Source organism: Emys orbicularis, chromosome 23 (assembly GCF_028017835.1).
Source record: "Emys orbicularis isolate rEmyOrb1 chromosome 23, rEmyOrb1.hap1, whole genome shotgun sequence".
Taxonomy (NCBI): Eukaryota; Metazoa; Chordata; order Testudines; family Emydidae; genus Emys; species Emys orbicularis.
The window spans coordinates 8,439,677-8,453,934 of record NC_088705.1 but is presented as its reverse complement, the minus strand read 5'-3'; the positions used below and the strand labels follow the sequence as shown (position 1 = coordinate 8,453,934).

The 14,258-nt window shown below is 48.1% G+C and overlaps 1 protein-coding gene across 1 annotated transcript; it reads right to left on the bottom strand.

Moving 5' to 3' along the window:
* Positions 1-1,477: 1,477 nt before the first annotated feature.
* Positions 1,478-8,832, bottom strand: PITHD1 (PITH domain containing 1). The gene is made up of 6 exons (XM_065421653.1): positions 8,635-8,832; positions 6,462-6,508; positions 6,145-6,222; positions 3,800-3,904; positions 3,018-3,126; positions 1,478-2,403 (listed from the first exon to the last, which is right to left on the bottom strand). The coding sequence occupies exons 1-6, from the start codon at positions 8,830-8,832 to the stop codon at positions 2,302-2,304; spliced, it is 639 nt and encodes a 212-aa protein (XP_065277725.1). The 3' UTR covers positions 1,478-2,301.
* Between the last annotated feature and the right edge of the window lie 5,426 nt (positions 8,833-14,258).

Genomic DNA, 14,258 nt, shown 5'->3' with positions numbered 1-14,258 from the left:
AGGCCCTACTAAGCCTTAGGGACTGAACTCTCCCCCCACTCAGCCCAGTTACAGTTTGTGGGAAACCATTTTCTACTACGTTCTCAGTGTGTTTTAGGGAATGGTGCTGAAAGTGCCAGCAGTATTTTGGGGGTGGGGGATAGCAGCTATTTCCTAATATAAAATGTCCCTGAGCGGTAAGAAGATATTAGGACAGCAATTTGAGAGTGTATGGGGGAAGATAAGGAGCAGCACTGCGTGAGCAAGCTGGCCGACCTATTTCTTTGCTTTAGAGAAGATATCACTCTCACACCCCCCTTTCCTGTCACTGCATTACTGAAGAATTAAAAATGCTGACAACCATCAGCACAGCTGTAGTTTTTTTGATTGTCCTTTTGAGTGGGGCCGTCTGGGTTTCAAAGTTAATATCACAGTGAAGTTTGATCCTGCAATTTCTGCCCTCTGACTATAAAGTGAAATTGCTGCCTCAGAGAAAGTTCTCTTCATCTCATAGAACTGGAAGGGACCCCGAAAGGTCATCAAGTCCAGCCCCCTGCCTTCACTAGCAGGACCAAGTACGGATTTTGCTCCAAATCCTTAAGTGGCCCCCTCAAGGATTGAGGTTTAGCAGGCCAATGCTCAAACCACTGAGCTATCCCTCCCCCTAATGGGTAGGATTAAATTTGATAAAGATATTTTAAACGCCTTCTTGAAGCAGAGTTAATGCCATAAAACTGCAGTTTAAGGCAATTTTGAACTTCGATTCCAGCCACAAAAGGTTAGTTGTAAGTCACCTCAGCACACTGTTCTAGTTACAGCCTGCTCTTCTTGATGGGAGTTTGTGCAAAGGTATGAAAGCAGCTTGTATATACATAACTGCAAACAACTTCAACTGGATGTGTCACATAAAGCAATTGAAAGGAAGATCTAATGTTTCCCCCATTCCTTGAGCACCACAGGAAACAAACACAGATTGCAGCGTGCCACTCCAATCACTACCAGATGTCATCCTCATTGCGGATACAAGACGACACAAGTAATCGAAGTGTATTACCCCAGCTGCCAGCCTCATACATATGCCATGAATGGAATGTACAGCTAGGTTATCCATCACAATTCTTATTTCTGCAAACACTGAAATAAACCTGAGGCTGTTGCTCCAGTGGTAGCTAATTATTACCACTGCTTTGGACCTATAAGTCTGCACATTGGTTTTTCCCCCCCCTCACACCACTTTTCATAGTTGTTTGCAGAAACTTTTTATTGGGGCTTAGCCATTAATGGTGAATAAAGTGGTTTTGGGCTGCTAGATTCATAGCTCTTTTGACTGTTACACCACGGTAACCATGCTCTATTTAATGATAGTATTGTTTGGCTGTAAAGCACCCCACATCTGAGAGGTACACTCAATTGCATTAAACCCTTTCTGCAACTAGACAGGTACATGGCTACACATAAGTCAAGATGCAGTAGGAAGGGACACAAGAAATGAAACAAATTACATCTGCCATAGATTTATTAGGAAAGATTAGTTACATTCCTTATAAAGTTGTGCCTAAAGGAACTCCTAGGTCTCCAGCTCTGGCTTCTAACATGGAGTGGAGGCTCCATACCTTCAGCAAAAAGCCACAACTTTAAATGTTCACACAATGCTTTGAACACTTTCTGCTAAGCCCCCTCAACCATACAATCCTGTATTTTCACTTTTATGTATGTTAAGGATCCAGCATCTCTCCCACAGGTTTAGATTTCCCTCAGAATTTACATTTCAGGGGAACAGAATCTCAAGATGCAGGTTTTAGTTTACAATTCCTTTCTCCTCAATACAGCAATAACCCTACATCAAGTCACTGTTCGGCTCAAGCCTCACACACCAGCACCAATTGTTCAACACCCAGGGACAACAGAGTAGCAACCAGAGGATGTTTCCCTGTGTTGTTTGTCTCCAATAACCAGCATTTCAGACACAAACCAATCTTGAAGCTTGGGGCATACACAGTGAGAGGATATGCTTTTATTTTCAATTGGCAACAAACGATTAGGCCACTAGGTTGCCACTGTGGAGGAGAGACACTCCACTACGTTAAAGCCTGATTCTTCAGAGTGCTGAAGCCCCCAACAGATGATGATTGCCATTAGCAACCAATTAACTTTATAAAGAGATTTCATGCATTGGCACTCTTCTTCCCAGGGCAAAGACAAGAAGAAAGAAAAGCAATTTCACCACTCTCTCCAGTGCCCCAAGAATCTGTTCTCTTCAGAGTCAGTCCATTAACTCAGTGTATTGATAATAAAGCCTTTGGGAGCATCCTGGTGCTACTGTTAGGAAATGAAGTGGGTCTCCGGCATGATCTGATCAATTTTGTGGTCAGCTGGGTTTGCTGCTGCTTCATAGTTGCAGATGGTCACTTCATGTCGATAAGCCTGAATCAAGGCAAACATATTTAGTCCCATTAAAACTCAGTTTACTCCACCAAAAAAGGAATCTGACCAGCTCTTCCCATTTCACTTCTGTCCAAAGTAGTCTCTCCCACCCTTCCCAAGATCTGCCCAAACTGAATTTGGTGCCAGCCATTGAGGCCCAGGCACCTGTCCCAGCTCAAGGAATGCTTTACCTTACAAGTCATCCCTTGATGGATGCTGAACCTATGCTATGTCAATGTTTTAAATCTGTAGTTGCAAGTCTGCAGCTTCTTCTGCATGTAACTGGTTCTTAACAGAATCATGCCTGTGACAAAAATATATCCCTTAAATAAATCCAACAGCAATGCCAGCACCTCCCACTTCTTAACAGGTGGCTTCCCAGAATCACAGCAGTTCACGTTGGATTCAGGGAAGGAAACTAACCAAGCATTATTTGGGTTGATTCAGTTCAGCAAATTAACTCAGTTACTGATAATAAAAACAAGTCTCCATAGCGCTTTCCAAGTTTCTCATAAATAACCACATCTAGACAGACCCAACTGTACAAGTTGCAATTCAAGACGACTTCTGCATTTGTGATGTGTTTTGTTCATTTTCTCCCTGCTCTCACTCACCTCTGTCCACTCTCCCCTCAGGCCTATATAAAAGATCTTTGTTGTCTCAGCTCCAAAATTCTTGGAAATGTGGATGGAGAGATGGTAAACATTTGAGAAACGAGCAATTCTGGAAGAAAAAACAAAAAAACAGACTGAGTTCAGAGTTCAGCATGTAACCAGTCACCCAGGAAATAAATCCTAATTTCTGGAGCAGTTTCTGCACTAAAGAGGATGAAGGTGTTACTTGAAAAGGAAAACCTATTGGGGTGTGGAGACTAAGCACTGTCATGTAGGAGACCTGGTGTCTTAGCCATTCACTCCTTGGATCAACAAGAACTGGGAGGGAGGGTGAAGGAAGCACCTGGTGTGTCTGACATGTGACTCCTCTGGTAGACTGGAGAACAGTAAAAGGAGCCTTCTTCAGTCCTCCTTGGTGTAAGAGGTGGAGGAGACAAGGCATTTAGAATTCAGTTTGGGGAGCCTCCAGGATGCAAGACCCAAGAACTTCCCTCCCCCGGGAAAAGGTCTTCAACACCATTTAGGGACAGGTAGCGTTCTCACTCCAACACAAGTGCTGGGAAGAGCCAGAAAAGGCATTCAAAAAACACATTCTATTATTTGATGAGATGTTATGATGTGAGTAAAGGAACTGCTCTCCAGCTCCTAACACTTTCTAACCGTTGAATAGCATATGAGTAGGCTCTGATAAAAGGAACACAAACTCATTGGCTCCAGGAGGAATGAACTCCAGTGCATCCCTAACAGATGCACCACAGAGAAGGGAAGAGCCTGTCTCATACTTTGTGGGATACTCCAGTTCTCCTGTTAGATCTCGATTCAGACTGAACATCTGATCTGGTTCTCTGGCTGCATCATCAAATGACATGTGAGGAATGTTCTTGAACCTGGGAGTGGAGAAAAAACACAACAGCGGTTAAAATGCATCTCAGCTAATTGATTTATTTATCTCCCCTCTCTTCCCACCACTAGGTTATTAAACTGGCTGTGTCCTGTGGAACACACACACACAACTGGATCAGCCAAGAAAACAGCACTTGCATCATATCAGGAATTGTCAACACACTACAAGTAGTAAACAAGAGCAAGGAACAAACAGAGCTGCAGATTTAAGACATTTGCCACCCACAGCACTTCCAGGACATGTCCTGCTCTACTCAGCACTGATGAAGCCTCAGCTGGAACAGTGTGTGCAATTCTGGGTGCCAGATGTGGACAATTTGAGAGACGCTAGAGGAGCACAACAAAAATGCTAAAAGGTTTAGAAAACCTGACCTATGAGGAAAGGTTACAAAAACTGGACATGTTTAGTCTTGAGAAAAGAAGACTGACGGGGGAACCTGATAACAATCTACAAATATGTTAAGGGCTGCTATAAAGACGACAATTGTTCTCTATGTCCACTGAGGGCAGGACAAGAAGAAATGGGTTTAATCTGCAACCAGGGAGATTTAGGTTAGCTATTAGGAAAAACTTCCTAACTCGAAGGGTAGTCAAGTTCTGGAATAGGTTTCCAAAGGAGGTTGTGGAATCCCCCATCATTGGAGATTTTTAAGAACAGGTTGGATAAATGTCTGTCAGGGCTGGTCCAGGTCTATTAGGTCCTGCCCCAGCATAGATGGCTGGGCTTGATGACTTCCCACGGTCCCTTCCAGCCCTACATTTCTATAAATTCTATAGAGAGAGGGGTTAGGATTCTAGTGCATTAGAGACAGAGCAAAGATGAGGGGGAAAAAGCTCCTTTAGTGGAAAGCCAAGTGATGATTAGGGCCCTGAATAAGTCACAGTTTCACAGAAATTGTAAAATTAGCCCAATACCATAATTTTTCAAACAACATTCCTGCTTCTGCCTCCGAGCTCTTAGAAAAACCACGGTACCGGGCTGCTCCTGAGGCAGTAGGCTGGCAGCAACAATTGCCTGGCCCAGGGCAGGCCCCAGCTCACCCCGAGCTCAGCTCCAGTCCGGACCACTGCTGCTGCTTCCTGTCCTGCCAGCCAGTTGGGAGGCCGTGTGGCACTGACAACCTGCGGCAATTAGGAGCCCCGGCCCCACAGCACCAGCTGGCAAAGAGCTGAGACTGGAATCTTCTGTTTGGAGCACAAACAGGTCTGTGAGGGGGCTCTGCCCCAGCAGGGGGATAAACTAGACACCCCGCTACACACACACACCCCGCTAGTGCTTCAAGTGGTGTATCCTGGTCTCAGCTCCTTGCCAGCTAGCACTGCAGTGTCTCCCCCGGGGCCTGCCAGAGCTCCTAATCCCTGCCACACCACTCCCCCAGCCAGGGCAGGAAGCAGCAGCAGTGGCCCAGGTCTCAGCGGAGCACAGCATGATGTATAGAGCCCTGCAAATCTGCAGATATCTGCTTTATAGCCACAGACCATGTTTGTGGATCGGATGCGGATACAAATTTTGTATCCATGCAGGGCTCTAGCGATCTAGGCCCCAATCCTGGACCCAGACCAGGCTAGAACAGAGGGACAGTGCCTAGTGATGAGACATCTCCCTCCCCCATGTCCCACACCCCTACCTCCTGAAATAGGACCAGCATGCCATTGGAAAAATGGTAGCAGTTTGTGGGGGAACTCAGCAGCCAAGCACATCCTGTGAAATTCAAACTCCTACCCGAGTCGAGAGGCTGCCACGAATTAACACCCCCCCACCCCCCCTGGCAATTTTCACAGGGCCTTAATCATGCTTATCACCAGATAATTACATTAGTGTTAATCTAGTATAGGAACTTCTACTCAGCAATATGAAAGGGCAGCCTAGCCTAAAGTCAGGTATTCCTGGCTTCTGATTTGGGCTCTGACATCTGTAAAATGGAGATAGGAATACTGATGTCATTGGGCAATGAGAACTTTGCAGTGGGAAAGGAAAAGCTAAAGTATTTAATTTTTTTTTTTTAAAGCAATGAGGTAAAAAAAAATACAATCCCTTAGTAGGAGTCACTCTAGTGTTCAGTCTCAGCTACACACGGCAAATGGAAGACCATCACTGAGGAGATGGTAAAAACACTGCTTAGAGATTTCAAAACCCTGCTCTAAAACAGCTGTGCAAATAGATACTCTATACAATATCTGCCCAACATGAGCTTTCCTGGTGGCCAGGCCCAGTTCCACTTACAGTCTCATCTCTGACGGGTGTGTATCATCATCCTCTCCCATCACAATTATCCCTTTTAGCTTCACGTTGCCTGTAAACCTGCCATGAAACACAGAATCAGTGACTTCACCTCCACTATCTTCCAGTTAGTCTTGATTATACATCATACAATTCAGTAAATCTCAGTCAAGAAGAGCTGCCATCACCCAAACTGGTTTTCTAGTTTATTTCCCAAGAGCATACAAGGAAGACTACTGTGAGCAAAGAACCCAACCACAAATAAAACTAAGTGCATCAGGTGCTAACAGGGCATGAAATGGTGCCAAGCAGGTACTTACGGGATATTAAACAGAAGTTCTACTTCATCATCATCACTTTCGACAAACTAAAAGATACAAAACTGGATTAAAAAAATCCTTTAGAAGCAGATAATGAAGATATTCTGTAATGCCTTTCCCATGCACTTCCTTCTACATCAGTTCATATCTGCATTCCATTGGAAGCTTTGTGCTAATACACTTACTGTAGAACCATGTTAATATGCACTACTTTATTTTGGGAATTATGAATGAACAATATGGACAATGCATTATCCAATGAATTTTGTTTACACTGAAAATTATAGTTCAGTTGTATTTTATCCAGATACTCTGCCTACTAGTAAGTGTTCTAATGTATTCAGTAGAAAGAGATTTAATTCAATAACCCACTGAAGCATCCACTAGAAAGTATCTGTTGAGGCGTGAGACACAAAGCCTTTTTTTGTTATGGCTAATGTCATGCTACGCTAGGCTGCCCACCACAGATGGCTGAGGAAGACATTACACATGTCACAGAGTGTCAAAATCACAAATGGAGCAAAGAGTCCTGTGGCACCTTATAGACTAACAGACATATTGGAGCATGAGCTTTCGTGGGTGAATACCCAAACGCGAAAGGAAGGGGGCGGACAGAGCAGGGCATGTTAGAAACCACCACCAAAGAAAGAAGGCTCAGGTGGTTGGGACTGGAACATTGAATGCCAAACAAGCATCAAATCAGGTACCCGAGGGAGGAAAAAGAAAGCAAAGAAAGCCAAGGAAGAACTGGTATGGCGAATGCGCTGGCATCATCTGGGAAGCAGCAACCAGAATCAATAGAGGAACCGAACTCCCGAAAGGTCAGTGTCCCAGGTGGAACTAAGCTCTCAGGGAGGTCCACAAACACAGAGTGTGGACCTTCACTGCTGGTACCTCAGGGCCAGGACACTGGAGACAGCCTGGAATCTCTCAGCCCGCCCTGCCCACTTTCCCTCATGGTGTAACCCCCACTGCCGGCTGAGCACAGCCAGCACAGGAGCTGGAGGCAGGCAGGGATCGCACAGTGGGTGGCTGCGACAAAGGGGGGAGGGCGCACGCTAAACTCTACACCCAGGGGATTCTCTCCCAGCCCTTTGTTCTTAGGTCCGGGTGGCAGGGGCCCAGAGCTGAGCTCCCTGGCAAGCAGCCACACCCATTGCCATCCAGGACATGGTGGACCTTAGGGACTCCCTAGACTAGAGTGACACCCAGCTGCACTGGTACCTCTTGTACCTGTGGGCCCCCCCCCGCACCCCATACCTGGAACCACAGCCCCCCCCCCCCCTTCCTAGGGTTGCCAGGTGTCTGTTTTTTGACTGGAACGCCTGGTCAAAAAGGGATCCTGGTGGCTCTGGTCAGCACCGCTAACCGGGCCGTTAAAAGTCCAGTCAGCGGCGCTGCAGGGCAGGCAGGCTCCCTACCAGGCTCCTGGAAGCAGCCGGTATGTCCCTGCAGCCCCTAGGCGTGCAGGGGTGGCCACAGGGGCTCCACGTGCTGCCCCCACCCTGAGTGCCAGCTCCACAGGACACTAGGAGCCAGAGGACCATGTCAGCAGCTTCCCAGGAGCCACCTGAGGTAAGCGCCGCCTGGAGCCTGCACCCCTCACCCCAACCCCCTACCCCAGTCCTGAGCCCCTTCCCGCACCTAAATTCCCTCCCAGAGCCCACACCCTTCACCCTCTCCCTCACCCCAACCCTCTACCCTAGTCCTGATCCCCCTCCCACACCCAAACTTCCTCCCAGAGCCCACACCCCTCAGCCCAGAGCCCCTCCTGCACCCCAACCCTCTACCCTAGTCCTGAGCCCCCTCCCTCACCTAAATTCCCTCCCAGAGCCCACACCCCTCAGCCCCTCCTGCACCCCAACCCCCTACCCCACTCCTGAGCCCCCTCCTGCACCCAAACTTCCTCCCAGAGCCCACACCCCTCAGCCCCTCCTGCACCCCAAACCCCTCATCCCTGGCCTCACACCACAGCCCACACCCCCAGCCGGAGCCCTGACACCCACAACTGCCCCACTCCCCCGTGAAAATGAGCTAGCGAGCAATGGTGGGGGGAGGGAGAGAGGGATAGAGTGGGCGGGGTCTCGTAGAAGGGGCGGGGTCTCGTGGAAGGGGCGGGGCAAGGGTGTTCGGTTCTCTGCTGTTAGACCCGCCCCCCCCCCCCGGCGGGTACCTGGCTGCGGTCCCCCCGCTCCTCCCAGGCGCGGAACACCCGCGCCCCGCTGCCCTCCCGCCGCTCGTTGAGGCACTGGAGCCGCTCGCGGTCGATGCGCAGGTAGAGGCCCCAGGCCAGGCCGCGGCGCTCGGGGGGCTCCTCGCGCTCGGCTCCGCAGCAGCAGCCGCCCGCGCCGTGCCCGTGTCCGTGCGCCATGGCCCAGCTGCTGGCGCGCGGGGGGAGGAAACACGCGCAGAGGCGCGTGCGACGTAATAGCGCCGCCGCCTCCTCACGTGACGGGGAGGGAGCTGCTCCTCCGTCACGTGATGCGCCGTGGGCGCCCCCCCGCCGTTGGTCCAGCCATGTCACGTGGTATGGGGACGGGCTAGTGCCAGGGGTCGGCAGGGCGGGGTGAAGGGCAGCTAGGGTGACCAGGGGTCCCGATCTTATAGGGACAGTCCCGATTTTGGGGTCTTTTTTTTATATAGGCTCCTATTACCCCCCATCCTGATTTTTCACACTTGCTATCTGGTCATCCTAGGGGTAGCAGGTGCTCAGGGGTCAGCGGGGAGCGGAGCTGGGTGGGGGGGCAGCAGGTGCTATGGGGTCAGTGGGGAGCGGAGCTGGGTTGGGGGCAGCAGGTGCTCAGGGGTCAGTGGGGAGCGGAGCTGGGTGGGGGGGCAGCAGGTGCTATGGGGTCAGTGGGGAGCGGAGCTGGGTTGGGGGCAGCAGGTGCTCAGGGGTCAGTGGGGAGGGGAGCTGGGTTGGGGGCAGCAGGTGCTCAGGGGTCAGTGGGGAGGGGAGCTGGGTTGGGGGCAGCAGGTGCTCAGGGGTCAGCGGGGAGGGGAGCTGGGTTGGGGGCAGCAGGTGCTCAGGGGTCAGCGGGGAGCGAAGCTGGGTGGGGGGGCAGCAGGTGCTATGGGGTCAGTGGGGAGCGGAGCTGGGTGGGGGGGCAGCAGGTGCTTAGGGGTCTGCAGGAGGGGGGTGGAGGGCTGCAGGTGCTATGGGGTCAGTGGGGAGCGGGGGCAGCAGGTGCTCGGGTCAGCGGGGGGGTGGAGGGCTGCAGGTGCTATGGAGTCAGCGGGGAGGGGAGCTGGGGGGTAGCAGGTGCTATGGGGTTGGACTCAGCAGGGAGGAGGGTAGTGGCTGCCCATAAGTCAGTGGGTCTGGAGAGGGGACAGCAAATGCCCAGGGGTCAGCAGGAAGGGGGCAGGGGCGGGCGCAGGCAGGTACTAAAAGTTCAGTGAAGGGGCAAGGGCAAGAAGGTGGCTTCCTGTAGTGGGGTGGGAGGGACAGGCAAGTGCCAGGTACTCTCAGCGTTTAAACCCTGCTACAGGTTTATCCCATGCACTGTTACTGCAGCTATTCATGTTGTCCTGGGGCCTGCACTTTACTGCTCTTACTAAGCTCTTTCCATCCCTGCTAGAAGGTGGCAGTGAGTTCCACAGCACGTGGGGAAGGAATTGAATTGATGACAGGAACTAGAGCGGCCTTCTTACTATTTTCTACTGGCTCAGATTCCATGGCTGTAAACTGAGGCTAACAGCATTTCTGTCGGGCTAGATCAGTTGCGGGACTAATACTCATCCCCACTGGTACCTGCCCCCGCTCCAAGAAGCTTAATTCAGTAGTTAGTAGAGCCTGGCCTGAAAAATGCTTTACAGAGTGATACTCTGGTTGCTTTAGCTCTGAATAGCAAAACACTCCTCTAGATTTAAGGACAGACAGATTAGCTGTGTAACCTGTAACATTTACTGCTCCAGCTACTACAGCTGATACCCTGCTCAGGGGCTAAGGGCAAAAAGCAGTTTTCTGTACAATTTTGCAACTAGGCTAATGGATCAGATTCTGCACCCAAGTAATACATTAGCAACTCCATGGGGTTAGAAATAACCAGGGGCAGAATCCAACTCATTGTGGAGGTTTATACTTTCTGTAGTTACCAACTTAGGCAGGAGTCCAGACGGGATAATGGATGAGCCTATTGTTAGTCTGTTGTGTGGCAATTTCTGACGTTGCCAACTTCGCAAACCAATTTCTAACGTTGCAAACCTAGCTCCATAGGTTTTAAATGGCAGAGTCAAATACTAGCTGGAACTGTCGTTCGGTAGGACAGCAGTGCTTCTTCTTGCCAATTGATTCCTAGTCACCATTGACAGGGACAGTCTTTTAATACATTTTTTATTTTGTTCGATTGACCTCAGAACCTTTTTGTGCCACTCAGAGAGCATGCTCCATCTGGGAGAACAGTGATTGTGTCACACCTTTGTTTCCAGCTCTGGCTGCACATTCAGCGTCACTGATACTGACAGGAATGTGCAGCGCTCTGGAAATGGTGTTTTTGTCCACTGGTTGCTGCAAAGCAAGAAGAGGAATCATATGCAGGGGACTAAATTGGTCCCTGGTGGAAATACATGGGCTTCAATAAAGTTACATTAAAGAGGGATTTGGCCCACGTTATTCAGACCAGAGCCGTAAACTGTTGGATTTTTAAAAGGACACACTTGAGACCAATGCAGTTGATTGTATCTACCATAAAATGGTTTTGGTGTTGGAACAGTTGCTCAAAGTAAGGGGCAGGCATGGAGTGATAGAATCTTCTTCCCGTCCCCTTTTCTCCTTTCAGAAGACTACAGTAGCAGAAGCACTAGGCCAGCACCTCTTCCCTCCACCCCCGATATCTACCCACTGCCTGTACGCACTGAGTTGAACAAAGCACACTGATGCTGATTTGACACATCTGGAAACTGTTTCTTAATAAGCTAGCTGGATACACTGCTGCAAACCATTAGAAGTTTAAGCAAGTGCAAGATACAGTAGGTGCTATAATCTAGCCCAGGGGTAGGCAACCTATGGCACGGGTGCCAAAGGCGGCACGTGAGCTGATTTTCAGTGGCACTCACACTGCCCCGGGTCCTGGCCACCGGTCCGGGGGGCTCTGCATTTTAATTTAATTTTAAATGAAGCTTCTTAAACATTTTTAAAACCTTAATTACTTTACATACAACAATAGTTTAGTTATACATTATAGACTTATAGAAAGAGACCTTCTAAAAACGTTAAAATGTATTACTGGTACACGAAACCTTAAATTAGAGTGAATAAATTAAGACTCGGCACATCACTTCTGAAAGGTTGCCGACCCCTGATCTAGCCAAACCATCATAGAGTATCAATTTAAGTTTAATTGAGGAGAGTTGGCAGTTTTTCAAAGGGACACTATTAAGGGCCCAAAAGCAAGCTATTCCGCTGGTTAGGAAAGATAGAAAATGTGGCAAAAGACCACCTTGGCTTAACCACGAGATCTTGCATGATCTAAAAAATAAAAAGGAGTCATATAAAAAATGGAAACTAGGACAGATTACAAAGGATGAATATAGGCAAACAACACAGGAATGCAGGGGCAAGATTAGAAAGGCAAAGGCACAAAATGAGCTCAAACTAGCTACAGGAATAAAGGGAAACAAGAAGACTTTTTATCAATACATTAGAAGCAAGAGGAAGACCAAAGACAGGGTAGGCCCACTGCGTAGTGAAGAGGGAGAAACATTAACAGGAAACTTGGAAATGGCAGAGATGCTTAATGACTTCTTTGTTTCGGTCTTCACCGAGAAGTCTGAAGGAATGCCTAACATAGTGAATGCTAATGGGAAGGGGGTAGGTTTAGCAGATAAAATAGAAAAAGAACAAGTTAAAAATCACTTAGAAAAGTTAGATGCCTGCAAGTCACCAGGGCCTGATGAAATGCATCCTAGAATACCCAAGGAGCTAATAGAGGAGGTATCTGAGCCTCTAGCTCTTATCTTTGGAAAATCATGGGAGATGGGAGAGATTCCAGAAAACTGGAAAAGGGCAAATATAGTGCCCATCTATAAGAAGGGAAATAAAAACAACCCAGGAAACTACAGACCAGTTAGTTTAACTTCTGTGCCAGGGAAGATAATGGAGCAAGTAATTAAGGAAATCATCTGCAAACACTTGGAAGGTGGTAAGGTGATAGGGAACAGCCAGCATGGATTTGTAAAGAACAAATCATGTCAAACCAATCTGATAGCTTTCTTTGATAGGATAACGAGCCTTGTGGATAAGGGAGAAGCTGTGGATGTGGTATACCTAGACTTTAGTAAGGCATTTGATACGGTCTCGCATGATATTCTTATCATGATAAACTAGGCAAATACAATTTAGATGGGGCTACTATAAGGTGGGTGCATAACTGGCTGGATAACCGTACTCAGAGAGTTGTTATTAATGGTTCCCAATCCTGCTGGAAAGGCATAACGAGTGGGGTACCGCAGGGGTCTGTTTTGGGACCGGCTCTGTTCAATATCTTCATCAACGACTTAGATATTGGCATAGAAAGTACGCTTATTAAGTTTGCGGATGATACCAAACTGGGAGGGATTGCAACTGCTTTGGAGGATAGGGTCATAATTCAAAATGATCTGGACAAATTGGAGAAATGGTCTGAGTTAAACAGGATGAAGTTTAACAAAGACAAATGCAAAGTGCTCCACTTGGGAAGAAAAAATCAGTTTCACACATACAGAATGGGAAGAGACTGTCTAGGAAGGAGTACGGCAGAAAGGGATCTAGGGGTTATAGTGGACCACAAGCTAAATATGAGTTAACAGTGTGATGCTGTTGCAAAAAAAGCAAACATGATTCTGGGATGTATTAACAGGTGTGTTGTGAGCAAGACACGAGAAGTCATTCTTCCGCTCTACTCTGCTCTGGTTAGGCCTCAGCTGGAGTACTGTGTCCAGTTCTGGGCACCGCATTTCAAAAAAGATGTGGAGAAATTGGAAAGGGTCCAGAGAAGAGCAACAAGAATGATTAAAGGTCTTGAGAACATGACCTATGAAGGAAGGCTGGAATAAATTGCCTAGGGAGGTTGTGGAATCTCCATCTCTGGAGATATTTAAGAGTAGGTTAGATAAATGTCTATCAGGGATGGTCTAGACAGTATTTGGTCCTGCCATGCGGGCAGGGGACTGGACTCGATGACCTCTCGAGGTCCCTTCCAGTCCTAGAATCTATGAATCTATGAATCTATGAATTGGGTTTGTTTAGTTTGGAAAAGAGAAGACTGAGAGGGGACATGATAGCAGTTTTCAGGTATTTAAAAGGGTGTCATAAGGAGGAGGGAGAAAACTTGTTCACCTTAGCCTCTAAGGATAGAACAAGAAGCAATGGGTTTAAACTGCAGCAAGGGAGGTCTAGGTTGGACATTAGGAAAAAGTTCCTAACTGTCAGGGTGGTTAAACACTGGAATAAATTGCCTAGGGAGGTTGTGGAATCTCCGTCTCTGGAGATATTTAAGAGTAGGTTAGATAAATGTCTATCAGGGATGGTCTAGGCAGTATTTGGTCCTGCCATGCGGGCAGGGGACTGGACTCGATGACCTCTCGAGGTCCCTTTCAGTCCTAGAATCTATGAATCTATGAATCTATAAAATGGGCTTCTTGTATCAGGGTCTACTACTGTAGCCCCTACAGTCATCCTCATCTGACCATGACTCAGAACTGTGCTGTGTTTAGGATGCTAAAAGTCTAATGGGTTTGAGTCCTGCTGGACTCGTAAGAATATATTAGAATGAGAGACAACGAGGAGTACTTGTGGCACCTTAGAGACTAACAAAT

What these genes read in the sequence shown, in the direction of transcription:
- PITHD1 (XM_065421653.1), bottom strand. Translation starts at nt 8,832, where the DNA reads ATGGCGCACGGACACGGGCACGGCGCGGGCGGCTGCTGCTGCGGAGCC. An exon ending in GAACTTCTGTTTAATATCCC is followed by an intron (nt 6,223 to 6,461) that starts GTAAGTACCTGC and finishes GTTTCATGGCAG; the next exon opens with GTTTACAGGCAACGTGAAGC. An exon ending in TGAGGGGAGAGTGGACAGAG is followed by an intron (nt 2,404 to 3,017) that starts GTGAGTGAGAGC and finishes GCCTTGATTCAG; the next exon opens with GCTTATCGACATGAAGTGAC.